Source organism: Arvicanthis niloticus, chromosome 23, assembly GCF_011762505.2.
Source record: "Arvicanthis niloticus isolate mArvNil1 chromosome 23, mArvNil1.pat.X, whole genome shotgun sequence".
NCBI classification, from domain to species: Eukaryota; Metazoa; Chordata; class Mammalia; order Rodentia; family Muridae; genus Arvicanthis; species Arvicanthis niloticus.
In genome coordinates this window covers 36,020,206-36,034,236 of record NC_133430.1, presented here as the reverse complement: position 1 = coordinate 36,034,236, position 14,031 = coordinate 36,020,206, and the positions used below count along the sequence as shown (strand labels likewise).

Here is a 14,031-nt window from a genome sequence, read left to right as displayed (position 1 = left end):
CCTCCAAAGACTTTGGCCAAAATTCCCCCTAAACATTCAAGTTGTGTCCAGACCTGGGTTAAACTCACCTAACTTTTCTGAGCCTCATTTTCTCTACCCTAAAATGGAGATTAGTCCTCACAAGTTTGCTTATTACCATTAATGGCAAGAAATCACATCATGATTAATACAAGAGTGAAAAACCATGAATCATAACATGAGCCCTTGAACACATACCACCCTGAGGTTATTATTCACTCACACTTAAGACTCAGTCTCAGTTAAAACATAAGCCCCTTCACAGCAGAGGGTGTGTCTGTACCGACGGCTAAAAATCAGAATTCTGAAGTTCATCCACCCAGATGTGTTCATAACTCAGCTTACTAGCTGGCCAGCTCCTGGGCAAACTACTTCTCTGTGTCTCAGTTTCCCATCTAGTAAAGTAGACAACAGTGCCTTCCTTGAAGAGGTGTGCAGACAGGTCATCTCAGTCAGGTAACCTTTAATCACTGTGAGCTGTTGGTCTTTTTACTTACTGTTAATAAAGACTAATTGGTTGACTGATGTAAAACAGACAGCTCTCCTGGTCAGTCCACCTTCCAAAAATCTTCTCTTCCCTCCCCAGGAAGTGGACAGTGTTTAAATTTCCCTCTCAGTACCTTGGGCTTATGAAATACTTAAAGCCAAAATGAACGCCTGGGTCTTCATGTCCACCCCTTTCTCTGTGAGCATGTTACTCTATGCCCTAAATTCAGGTCATTCTAGGAAGAGTGACCACCCTACCTCTCTGTCCCCTGCTGCTGGGAATTCTAACCGAGGCCACTGACTAAGCGAGTCTGTCTGACTTACAGGCTGGCATGCAAGGGTTCCTCCACCCTGGAACCTTTGGGATACAATCTTGGAGAAGACTCTGATCCATCTCAGTGAATAGCAAATCATAGTCCCACGAGAGGCCCATGATAGCCAAGGACCAAGCAGGCAGTTTCCAGGGGAACAGCATCCTCCGCATCGACACCCGGTTCCCATCCTCGCTGCCTTTTATTCTCCTCCCACCTCTATAGTGGGCTAAGTCACCTACCCACTATTGCTAGGCAACTTCCCAAGGAGGTGGGGCTACTCCCCCCCCCCCAGCCCATGCCTGCCTCAGACCCTGAGGAAAATAACCCTTGCCTGCTGACCCTGGGGACACCAGAAGGCTAGAAGGGACCACAGTCCAACAAGGTTTATATTTGAACATCCCCAGAACTCTCACAAAGTGAGGACTTGGGAAGATAGGGAAAACCATCTTTCCTCCTCAGTTCTGTTCTGGTGTTTATGTATCATGCATATCAGACAGTTTCTAAGAGGCCAATCAGACAACTCCCTTCTCTTCCTCATGACTCTTCACTCTACTCCTACCATAGCTTATGGGTCCAAACCCCAGCCCAGGAGCAGATAGTGAGAAAGAAGAAATGGGGGGGGGGGGGGGGGAGACACGCATAAGAGCCATTACCAGAGTAAGGATAAGTTATGAGGCCAGCAGATACCATCTGAACTCCTTGTGACAGTATTCACATTTGGGAGGTGGGATGACAGGCAGCTGTCGGCTTCTTCTTTATATTATTAGTCTTTTCTTGGATTTTTCAATTGAGACATAATTCTCATAACATCAATGTCACCATTTTCCACCATGTACAACCCAGTAATTTTGAATCTATTCACAAGGCCATGGAACCACCACCACAGGCTAATTCCAGAACATGTCCACCCCTGGGGTTTTATTTGTATACATCCATCTTTGCTTAACGTTCCTACACATGCAGACTGTTTTATAATGACAGCACAGCAGAGCAAACAACAGAGGGGGATGGGATCACCAGCTTCAGATCCTACAGCCATTGTCACCCTAACCTTGAGATCCTGAAAAGGTCAGACAGTTCTCCACCTGGGAAACACGTCAGGGACACACATGCACACCGGCCCTCAGGATACCTACTGTAGGCTGAACTCCTAGTGCCCCACCCCACAAAGTCCTCCACAAAGTGAGATCACCCCCAGTCAGTGTAAGGCCTTGAAAGAAGATCTGAGGAACTCTTTGTCCCCTTACCTTCCGATTCAGCTGTAGAAGCTGCCAGCATATTATTTATTGAGAGGGTCTTACTGTGCAGCTTTGGATGGCCTGGAACTAACTACATAGACCAAGGAGACAGATGCACCTGCCTCTGTCTCCTAATTGCTGCCATTAAAGAAAGGGATGCACCCCACACACACGGCCAATCAGACAACTCCCTTCTCTTCCTCACGACTCTTCACTCTACTCCTACCATAGCTTATGGGTCCAAACCCCAGCCCAGGAGCAGATAGTGAGAAAGAAGAAATGGGGGGGGGGGGGCACATAAGAGCCATTTAAAAAAAAAAAAAAAAGGACATTCACTTTTGGTGTGTCAAGTTTCTTGCACTATGACATGACACAAGTTTTTTAAGTACTTTCTTTCTGGTTAGGATTTGGGGGGGGTTGGGGTTTTTTTGAGGGGGGGGAAGGGGCTTTGAGACAGAATCCCAAGCTGGCATAGAATTCACTATGTAGATCCAAGATGGCACAGCTAGTCAATGAGGAAGCCAACATTTAGACCCTCCAAGCACACTCAGTGCACATTCATCTCCAGAAGCTGGAACTAGAATGCAGGCCTAGGATTGGGTCTTTATCTAGAACAAAGAGCATCTATGTCCCTAAGCAACAGCCTCAGTCAGTCCTGTCCCTGTGCTCAGCATCAGAAATTCAGGAAAGAACAGGAAAGCCTGAGTTCTTGGCCCCAAAGACTCTGTCACAGGCATGGCAGTCAAGAGGACAGACAATGAGGAATCTGAATATAGAAGAACCAAGTCTTCACTTCCACTAGGTACCACTCTGGTTCAGGATGTCTAATCCTTCCCAAGTAAGCCCGTGCATGCTAGCCCTTTCTTTTTGGATCTTGCTGAGACCTAGCCTACCTGAGTCCTAACCACAGCCATTGTCATTCACCTGCCAACAGCTAGTGAATACTCAGCAAATATTGATTAACTGTCTTATTATGAAAAGCCCCAGGGCTGACACCTGTGGGAATACACAGTCACCCTCCAAAACCAGAGAGAAGAGCAGAGTATAATTCAGCAGCAGAAGCACCACCCTACATCTCAAGTTAAAACTGCATCAGCTAGGCGGCTTAAGAGATTGTTCAGTGGTTAAGAGCTCTGGCTGCTCTCCCAAAGGACCCAGGTTCACTTCCCAGCACCCACGTGGCAGCTCACAATCGTCTGTAACTCCAGTTCCAGGGGATCGGACACCCTCACACAGACATACAGGCAAAACATCAATGTACATTAAAAAAAAAAAAAAAAAAAAAGCAAACCTGTATCAGCTGGTTTTTACAAATATGGAGCCTGAGCCAAAGCTTAAAGGACCTGGCCCAAGGTCACAGTGAAAGGACAGATCCAGGACATGACTCCAAGTCAATATTCTCTTTAGCCTGCCTTACACCTGTGCTCGTACACTCAAGGGTGTGGCAAGATCTCGGAGAGGGAAACACACAGAGACACCTTTGGTCATCATGAAAAGAACTGTCTTGGGAAAGATGACTTCAGGCCAGATCCTGGACGTCAGGAAGGCGATCCCAGTGATCTCCTCTGGTCCACAGGTTCTGCGCCATATCCTTACTTTGCATTTGGAGGTATGTGGACCAGCCCCAAGAAGTCTGCCCCAAAGCATTCTTTGGAGAAGGGATAAGCACAGCCGCTCGCCCACTCCCCTTTGGCTCTTTGAGTCATGTCTCCTGCCTGCCCAGGGTTCCACCTCCACCAAGGAAGGAGTTCCCACCATACCATTTCAGAGGAGTGGGTAAGAGCGGGGGGGGGGGGGGGACGGGGGGGCGTAGGACAGAAACTCATCAGGTTCACAGATAAGGAAACAACAGAGAGATCTACTCTGTCCCACTCAACGATGTCCCACTTCCAACACCTAGAACTCAGCCTGGCTCACAGTATTCACAGTGCATTTGTCAAACGATAGCTAGAAAAAGCTCAGAGCTGGGGGAGACGGCCGTCATGAAGGGGCTTTCTGCACAAGTATTAAGTACCTAAATTCAATCTCTAGCACCCACATAAGAAGTTGGGTGCATTGGCACATGCTGTAAGCTCAGCGCTGGCTTAGGCAGAGAGACATCCCTGGAGTTTGCTGGCCAGCCAGACTTTCAAAAACAAAGTGGAGAATTGACCAGGTATGGAGGCGGAGGCATATGGTGTATGAGTTCAAAGCCAGCCTGTTCTTTGTTGCAGAGTTTCAGGCCAGCCAGGACAGGACATAGAACGACTCTATCTCAATAAATTAAGTAGAGAGTGACTCAGGAAGACACCAAACAGCAATCTCTAGCCACCACATAGGTATACCCTCACGTACACCACACACAGAGAGTCGAGAGAAGTAACTGACTTGTCCAGTCTTGCAAACAGCTATGCTGCACCAGGGAGGGCTAAAAACAGGCTGTCCTCTGCCTCTCATGCTGCAACCTTAGGCTCCCACTGCACCACGCCACCTCAATTCTCCCCTGCCTCCTTTGGCCCTGTTCACTCACAGGCAGGTGGTCCCATATAATACCAGCCCCACTCCCAGTCAGTAGGAAGAATAGCAAACCCTACATGGTGCTGCTTTAAGCCTGAGATGGCTCAGCAGTTAAGTGCACGACTGCTCTTCCGGAGGTCCTGACTTCAAATCCCACATGGTGGCTCACAACCATCTGTAATGAGCTCTGATGCCCTCTTATGGGGTGTCTGAAGACAGCTACAATGTACTTACATATAATAAATAAATAAAAACCGTTGGGCTGGAGTGAGAGGGAGAAGGGGGCGGGGGAGGGGGAGAAACGCCCCTATCATTCTGCTAAGCACTATGCAGGCCCAAAATTCTGCAGGTGAGGAAACTTATGCTCACAGAAGGCAACAGAGAATGAACGGCCAAGGCTACAACCTTGGACCATGTTTTCCAATCAAAAGCAGAGGGCCTTTGGCCAGGCTCCCACTATTAATCTAAGCAAATGAGGATTCCCTGATTCCAAAACTTGGGATGCTTGGGATGCTAGACTAAGTTCTGCATCCTTCCTCCAGCTGCTTCCAGTGCGCTGTACACGGGCCCTCGGCCCACGATACTTCTCTCTTAACTGGTCTACTCATCCTCACATGTGTCTAGCTCACAGGGCTGCTGGGATCTCCAAGATAAAACGGGCACCATACTGCCCACATTAGCCAACATCAGCCTACATATGTTATATATGTCCGGAGATGACCAAATTCCCCAGATGTCTGTTCCTACCAGGTCAGTGTCCTGGGAAACTATATTTTTCTCTCCAACTCTATTGAATATGTTTGTTCAGCCATTCATTCGTCAATACTGAATGGACATATAGGCCCAAGGCTCGATATCTGGACACAGGCATGCCCCCTCAACAGCTCCATCACTCCTGTCTCTTCCAGCACAAAGGTGGACTCCCGGAAGGGACTTGACTTCTCCAAGGAAGATCCAAGATTAATACCATTATGATCCCACCCCTCCTGCCCAATTTAAAATCTATTCTTAAGAAAGATTTTTTTTTAAGTCTGGAGAGATGACTTATCGGTTTTTTTAAAGTCTGGAGAGATGGCTTATCAGTTAAGAGCTTCGGCTGCTCTTTCCAAGGACCAGGGTTCAATTCTCAGTACCCACGTGGCAACTCATAACTGCCTGTAACTCCAGTTCCGGGAGATCTGATACCCTCACAGAGACATACAGACAGGCAAAACATCAATGCACACTTTAAAAAAAAAAAAAAAGTCACTTTAAGAAACATTTTAAAAAAGAAAAGAAAGAAGCAGGGAAAGGAGGGAGATCTCTTTTCCTCCCTGGGAATCTCCAAACTGCTCATTCAGTTTTCTCTTCCACCAACAGTCCCAGGAAATAAACTCCTGAAGAAGGAGGAAAGACCCTCAGCCCTCAGTCCTCCCAGAAGAGGGGGAGGGGGCTGACAGGAAGAGGGCGGTGTCTGTAAACTACCAATACATTACAAAGAAGTCAGTTCAAAGCCAAGGGACTCTCTTAAGTTGCTGTTGCAGTAAGAGACAGGGGCAGGGCCCCAGGTCGCCTGTTTAAGGAAGCCCATTGTGGTGTGTTTTAAATTACCTCTGCTTGTCTGATGAAGTGAGTAAAAGGGCACCGTTTCAGGGCTTAGGATTCCTGAGTGAGCTAATACAGGATGCCTTTAGCAGGAAAAAAAAAAAAAAAAAAAAAAAATTAAGCCGGCTCACTAAACTCCCCCCCCTTTTAAGTTTAAAAAAGGGAATGAATGTTACCATTTTTGGACATGAGCATTCTCCCTCAAGCCCAGCCCTAACCGCACCATCCAGAGGGACGCGCCATCCTGTACACCCCCCCCCCACCCATTCCCAGATCACGCAGTGTGTGTTGGGGGTGGGGGGTGGGGTATAAAATGGGGAGGGACTGGATGGGAATTGGGGATTGAGGGGGTCAGGGTACGTGGCCGCCTAAGGAAAACGCTCTCTGCTCAGGCAGGAAGCCATCGCAGGGTTAATACCTCCCCCTCCCCAACCAAGAGTGGTTTCTGACCTCTTCCTGCCACTAGCCATTACGCTCGGTACCCCATCGCCAATTTCCCAGCTCAGACGGGGCAGCATATCCCGAACCTCACTGATGGCGACTAGGACACAGGGCCTTGGCTAAGCAGAACAACCCCAAGAACAACCCCAAATATCTCCTGAGACTGTCCCTCCTCCGGAAGCCCAACTAGAGCCACGCTACTCAAACTCGCGTTTCGCCAGCAAAAGAACCGGGCAGAACGCAGATGCAAGGCTTGCAGCCACCAGTTCACTGAGTTAAGCAATAAAACGGTTCACCGTCCTGACCCCGCCCCCACAAGGCCCTGGGGAGCTCGCTAACGACCCAGCTCCAGCCGTACTCCGGCACGTCCACTTCCAGGTAGATCCCGAGGCGGTCGCCAAACCCTCCGACACCGGCTCTACCGACTGTCTGCGGACCCAGCTCCGGGCGCAGAGTCCAGGGCAGCTTGCCCCTATGGTACAGAGCCCCAGGGGCGGCCCAGGAAGCGTGCTGCCACCACACGCCATATGGAGGCGCCAGGAAAAAGAGAAAGAAGGGGAAAATCGATCCCGAGTAAGCAGCCATGGAGCCTAAGTCTCAGCCCCAGCCTCTGGAGCATCGCCCCCTCGCCTTGCCCACGAGGAGACGGTTTCGGCAGCACCGGGGTGGCCGGGACCATCCGCTCCGAGGCGATCTGCCCGCCGGCGGCGCCACCTCCCCGCGCCGCGGCTAGCCGTTTGCGGGCTCCAGGGCAGGGGTGATCCCCTCTCCCGCCCGGTGCCTGTAACCCAATACCCCACCTCGCTGTGGCCGCGATGTCCCCGCCTCCGCTCTTGCGCGCCGGGAACTGGTTTCCAACCCGGATCCCAGGAGTGCAGCGGGCAGAGCGGATCAGGGCTCGGGACAGTAGCGGGTGGGGGTGGCCGCTAACCTTCCTCTGCTGCTTCTCCCAAGCCGGATCCAGGAGCAGGTCCCGGTCCCAGTCCTCTTCAGGCTGCATGTAGTCGTTGGTCTGCTGAGAATCATAATGGTCCATGATGGTGCGTGCGTGGTAGGAGCTGGATTTCTTCCTCTACCTTCTCTCCAGGCGACGGCGGCTGCTGCCCGGGCGTGGGGAGGGAGTCGGCAGGGCTGGGCTGGGCTGGGCTGGGCTGGGTTGGGCTGGGTTGGGCTGGGCTGGCGGGGCCGGGCTCGCTCCCCTGCGCCCGCTTCCGCCGCGGCTCTGCTCGCGGAGGCTGCTGCTGACGGCGGCGGCTGGAGCTCGCTGACTGCCTTCCTGGGGCGCGCGCTCCGACCTAATCTCCACGCACACTGCGCTCTGTGAACACTCGCGCTGCGGGAGCAGAGGCGGGCGGGGGCGGGGAGAAGGGGCAGAACCCTCCCGAGGTTCTCCATTGGCCAGGCCGAGTTGCCCAAACTTCCCCCCAGCGCCTCTCATTGGGAATTCCTGGCATCCGTCAGGCGGGTCTCTGTGCATATAGGTGGACTGGGCGGCCCCCCTCCGGGCGCGCACGCCACCGCCCACTCCCTGGGTTCCCACTCCTCCGCAGCTCATGTGACACCACCTTAAGCTGAACCGGAGTGAAGCCTGGGGACGCCTCCCAGAGCTCGGGGACCAAATGGCACTGTGCTCTGGAGCCCGAGGAGTCGCTGAGGATTGGTCCGGTTCCCTGCCGGCGGGAAGGCCCAGAACTCCGGCGCACCGGTGTTCCTGCTGTCCCACGCAAGCTACAAACCCCAGCAGGGCGCGGGGAAACCCAAGGCATATTTCGTTTTTTCTTTCTTGGGGAATCTAGGTTGGGACAAGTCTGCACCCTGGAAAGTACACCACAGTAAAAAGGAATTTCCTGATTCCACCCACCGCTCCCGTCCCGCCCCTGGGGACCAGGCTGATCCCTGTCCTTCTGGAGCCAGGTTTGTGGCTAGCTGACATTTCTCAGCCCACTGAGTTTCCCGCCTCACCAAAGATCCTTGGGTACTTCTCTAGGGTTCGGTGCACTGGCCTGCTGCGGACTTCTTGTGTGGCAGCTAGGCTGTCGGGCTTCCCAGGCTCCCTGGTGGACTAACATAACTGAAGCTACCTTCTGAGACCAGTTCCTCCGTCCCCACTTTTACAGCTTCCTCACACTTTCCTGAAACTATAAGAGCCCTAAAATGGTCTACCTGTATCATGAATCATACACCTAGCAGATGCATATACCTAACAGATGGGGAAACTGAGACTCAAAGAGCTGAACTGGACAAGAGACTTAGCCAGCATGGACTCTATAGGACTCTATAAACTCATTTTGCGTGTAACTTTGTACCTGACAAAACCTTATTCTTGGAGGAGGAAGAAACAACGCAGGACTGACTAAACTGCTTGATTCCTGGCAGTACTCCCTGGGCTCAGTAAAGGAGGGTGAGAATGTGTTGATCCAGCACTGTTGCATCCTGGGAAGAGGCCGCAGGGATTCCTGGTGGTCTTTTGAGGGATGCTGAGAATGAAAATCAGTAACAAGGAAACCTGTAGTTGGTTTTGCGTTCTGATGTGGACAACAGATACATCCTTCTTGTAGCAGCATGGATTAATTTATACAGTCATCCCTTAATACTCGGGTCTGATTTCAGAACCACTGCAGATGCCAGAATCTGCAAGTGCTTAAGTCTCACATGTATAGAACAGCACAAGATTGATTGATATGTAACCTACATACATCCACTGAACACTTTAAATCATTCCCAAATAGAAATGCCATGTGACTCGGGGGCTGGAGAGATGAATCAGGGCTTAAGAACACTGGCTGTTCGCTCTTTCAGAGGAAAGGACCCGGGTTCAATTCCCAGCACCTACATGGCAACTCAGGCCTATCTGTAACTCCAGTTCCAGGGTTTCTAATACCGTCACACAGACACGAACATGCAGCCAGAAAAAAAAAAAAAAAAAAAAAAAAAAAAAAAACAAAACAAAAACAAAAAAACCCATAAAAGACATGTCATGTGACTACTTACACTGTTGACGAAATCCTGACAAGAAAATGAAGTCTACAGGGTCAGCAATCCCCCACCCTTGGGATACTTTTAATCTGTGGTTAGTTCAATCCAAGATTCTAAAATGTGAAAAAGGAGGCCAGTTGTATTGGTAGGATGGCTGTTTAATCCAGAAACTAGTGTTGTCTAACAAGTTTACTTGTTAGATGTTTACTGACAGGGAAGAGTTCTAAAGCCCACAATGATCAGGGTGGGAGAAAAAAGCACCTCTGGTTGGCAGAGGCCAGAGTGATGGGGATGTAAACATATCCTCCAGTCATGACTGAACCACACACGTTCATGCCAGTGTTACCATCAGTACTGTGTCTTCTCTAAGCCCCTGGCCAAGGAAACAACTGTTTCTGGGATAGAGACAGCAGATTTATGAACTATTTTATAAGCACTTCTAAACTATGGCTCTAAACCTAACATAGAGAGCAATAATAGTGCTATATCTGTTCATTCACTCCATAAATATTTTCTGAATACCTTCTACGTGTCAGGGAACATGCTAGACATCCTGTATATAATAATGATAAAAAAAAATCCACACTTTTTTCCCCACAAGTACAACGGAGACAGACTTGGAAGCAAAGATGTGCCCAAATGATACAGACGAAGGAGGAAATCTGATGTGGTTCTACAGAACCTCCAAGAGCACTGAGCCTCATGGGGTGGAAGGATCCAGGTAGAACCTGAGTAAGCTTTAGGGAGGGGATGAGAGTCAGATGAGCTTGGGAGCTTATCCCAGGCAGAGGGACCAGGGAAGTTAGCACACAGGAGCAGGAGACTCCATGGCATACAGCTGAATGCCTACCATCTCACGGTAGCTAGGCTGGAACTGTAATGGGAAAAAGGAAACAGGGCTAGAGGGGTGGCCTTGGGGGCCCTGTGAAGTCAGAGGGAAGCAGCTGGCTGCAAGCCAAAAGACCTGTTGTCGAAACCAGGCTGTAATAGGAAAGATGTGGACAGAAGCAATACTGGGAGACAAACAGGAATTTAATTGACTATAAAGAAGAGAAGCAGATCAAGGTATAGAACTCAGCTCCTCCAGCGCCATGCCTGCCTGGAAGCCGCCATGCTTCCACCTTGATGATAATGGACTGAGCCTCTGAAACTGTAAGCCAGCCCCAACTAAATGTTGTCCTTGTTGAAGAAGAAGAAGAAGAAGAGGAGGAGGAGGAGGAGGAGGAGGAGGAGGAGGAGGAGGAGGAGGAGGAGGAAGAGCAGCAAGTTTTTCATGGTACACTATGGAACAGACCACGAGGTTCTGTTCCGCACGCCTCCCGAGTCCCTTTTCGCCCACGAATAAGGACGCGTGAGGCAATATTCGGGTAATCACTACAGCAGACTTTACTTGTACGAGCAGAAGCGGAAAAGACCCCAAGCCCGGGAAAGGCACTGCTATATATACCCTAGAGTGGCGTGTTCACTTCTGATTGGCTGTTCACTCATCACCCCATATTACGCCCCGGGATGGGCAGTGACTTTTGGCGCGCTTTTGCCTTTTTGCACCTGCGCAGTCCATTGTTTACTTGTGGAGGACACGATGCCTGCGCCATCTTGGAATGGCACATATATCACTGCTGACCACGGCTTCCTACAGTTTACCTGTAACAAATATTTAAGTTCCATCCAACAGAAAATAAACCAGGGAGACAGGGAGGCAGATATTCATGTATCTCCACCAGTCAAAGATAGTCGTTATATCTAGGTTGGTCAGTGGGTTACACCTCTGATTGAACAATTCCAAACTTATAAAGCCTATGATTAACATTATTTTAAAAAAATGTATAAATGCAAAAAGGAAAAGGGGGCATGGGATAGGAGTTTCCTAAGGGGGGTGGGGGGGGAATGGGGATAGGGGATGCCATCTGAAGTGTAAATAAAATATCTAATAAAAAAATAAATAAATAAACCAAAGCCCAGAGAAGTAGAAACTTGTTCAAGTTGCACAGTGATACCTAAATACATGCCTTTAATTTAGTGACTTCCAATCCTAGTAGATTTTAATCCCTATCCTTACAAGAGGATATGTCAATGTCAAGAATCATTTTATGAAGCCAGGCTAGTTTACAGAGCAAGTTCCAGGACACCCAGGACTACCTGGAAAAAACAAAAAGGAAAAAGAAACGTATTCACTAAGTGGTGAATAAGTTAAGATCATAAACACAGAAGGAGATTGAGGCAACAGAGGGGAGCTGCAGCCCAAGGAAGATTCCTTTAAAACAGACACTTGGGTCACTTGTAGTCTGAAAGATGGATGCAGTTTGGAGAAGAGGGTTAAAACCACAAGGGATCAAGGATTAAGGGGCCACATGGAGTTCTTGGGACAGGACCATGTGTGTTCAAGGACACCAGCTTAAGGGTAGGTTGTTACTGAGGAGAAAGACCTGAATGTTCTGAGAAAAGAGGGAAGTAATGACTGGTGAGGGTGACCATGACCTGTGGAGGCAGGACAGGAAGTGGGTGGAAGCCATTACTGATGGCAGGAGAAGAAACCCTGAAAGGTGGGCCAGAGCTAATGAACACACCTTCTTTTCACAGTTGGTCGTAGCTCTGGTGACATTAATCCCAAAGTAATGTGACCTGCTTTAGATGAAACATAGTTACTAAAATTGTTGCTTTTTTTTTTTTATACAGATTTTAAGGTGTTTGCAGGGTTGTAACATCTATATTTAAATCAGAGCATAACTCATGATAATGTATGTAAATCAAAAGTACTGACCCATGCACCTACACCCTGCCAGCCAATAAAGATACAAAGCATTTCCAGGACCCAGTCTGGTTCATAGCCTGAAGCTGATTTTCCTCCTCTTCCTCCTCTTCCTCCTCCTCCTCCTCCTCCTCCTCCTCCTCCTCCTCCTCCTCCTCCTCCTTCTCCTCCTTCTCCTTCACCTTCTCTTTATCCTCCTCTATGTTCTCCTCCTTCTCCTTCTCCTGATAGTATTTCACTATGTAAACCAGGCTAGCCTTGAACTCAAAGGGATCTCCAAGATTCGAGATTAAAAGTGTGAGCTAATATGCTCAGCTTAACTTGGTTGTCTTCTTGTTTTGTGGCAGTGTCTCCTGTAGCCCAGGATGCCTCTTAATTTCCTCTGTGGCTGAGGATGGCCCTGAACTTCTTGTTTACCGTACCCAGTATATGCACTACTGGGAATTAAAACCAGCGCCTTGTGAGTGCTAGGCAGCATTCTATCAAAGGAGCTATATCCCCAGTCCTGTGTCATAGCTGTGTGTGTGTGTTTATTGTACAAGTATATCCAGAGTAACTGTCCACAGGCATTTTCAGTGCTTTCTGGTTGTAACTACCATGAAGAAAGCCACAATGAACATCTTTGTGTGCTTTTGATGAACACGAGCATTCATTTCTCTTGAATGTATACCTCCAAGTGCAACTGCTAGGTCACACAGTTGGCGTGTGCTTCATTTTAGTAAATATTGTCAAACAGTTCTTCAAATTGGCTGTAATAACTTACTCTCGAGCAGCAAGAGGTGAGGATTTCAGTTGCTTCATCTCCTCCTACCCACCTGGGGTTGTTTAAAAACAGAAGCCATTATGGTGGGTGAGCAGTGGGCTCTTTGGGGGTAAGACTTTTTATGTGCTATTGATCATCCGAATTAATAAATAACACTTATCCCTGTCCCCATAGAGTCCAGTAGTAATTCATTCTCCATTCTCCATTTGACATGCGTATTTCCCTAATTCCCCAAATGTCATTCATTTATTCCTTCATGTACCCACCAGGTATTTATCTGTGCCTGGCACTGTGCCAGAAGTAAAGAATGAAGAAAAGGGGGCTGGGAAGATGTTTCCTTCAACAGAGCGCTTGCTGTGTGAGCAGGAGGACTTGATCTCTGCACCTGTGTAAAAGCCGGGCATGGTGGTAGCACATACCTGTCATCCCAGCACTGGGGAGACAGAAACAGGAGGATTCCAGGTACTCTTAGACCAGCCAGTCTAACTGAGTCAGTGAGTTTCAGGTTCAGTAAGTGACCTTGAAGTAAGAGGTAGCGTGACTGAAGAAAACCCCTGACTGCACATACACATGCAACAACACACACATGTACATGCATTCACATACATGTACACATGCATACACACACAGAGCACACATACATACACATGAGAATATACACATACATACACATGAGTACACACACATGTACATGCATACACAAACATGAACACACACAGAGCACACATACACATGAGTATACACACATGTACATGCATACACAAATATGCACATATGTACACACACAGCACACACACACACACACACAGTGAAGAGGCTGACTGTGATAACACAAGGCCAGCAAGGTAGAGGGGACCCTGTGTCTCTTAAACAGACAGTGTATGTTTAGTGACCATTTAGTGGATGGTTGTTTGTAAGAACTGCTTGTCTCTGAGTGGAAGGTGTTTTGTTTTGCTTTAGTAGAAA

The 14,031-nt window shown here is 48.8% G+C and overlaps 1 protein-coding gene across 3 annotated transcripts in view; it reads right to left on the bottom strand.

The window, feature by feature from the left end:
* Positions 1–7,656, bottom strand: part of Actn1 (actinin alpha 1) — a 92,292-nt gene extending 84,636 nt beyond the window's left edge. For all 3 annotated transcript variants that reach the window (XM_076921847.1, XM_076921848.1, XM_076921849.1), the window contains exon 1: positions 7,509–7,656. In XM_076921847.1, coding sequence (XP_076777962.1) covers positions 7,509–7,613 — 105 coding nt within the window. In that variant the 5' untranslated portion in view covers positions 7,614–7,656. The remainder of the gene's footprint in view (positions 1–7,508) is intronic.
* Between the last annotated feature and the right edge of the window lie 6,375 nt (positions 7,657–14,031).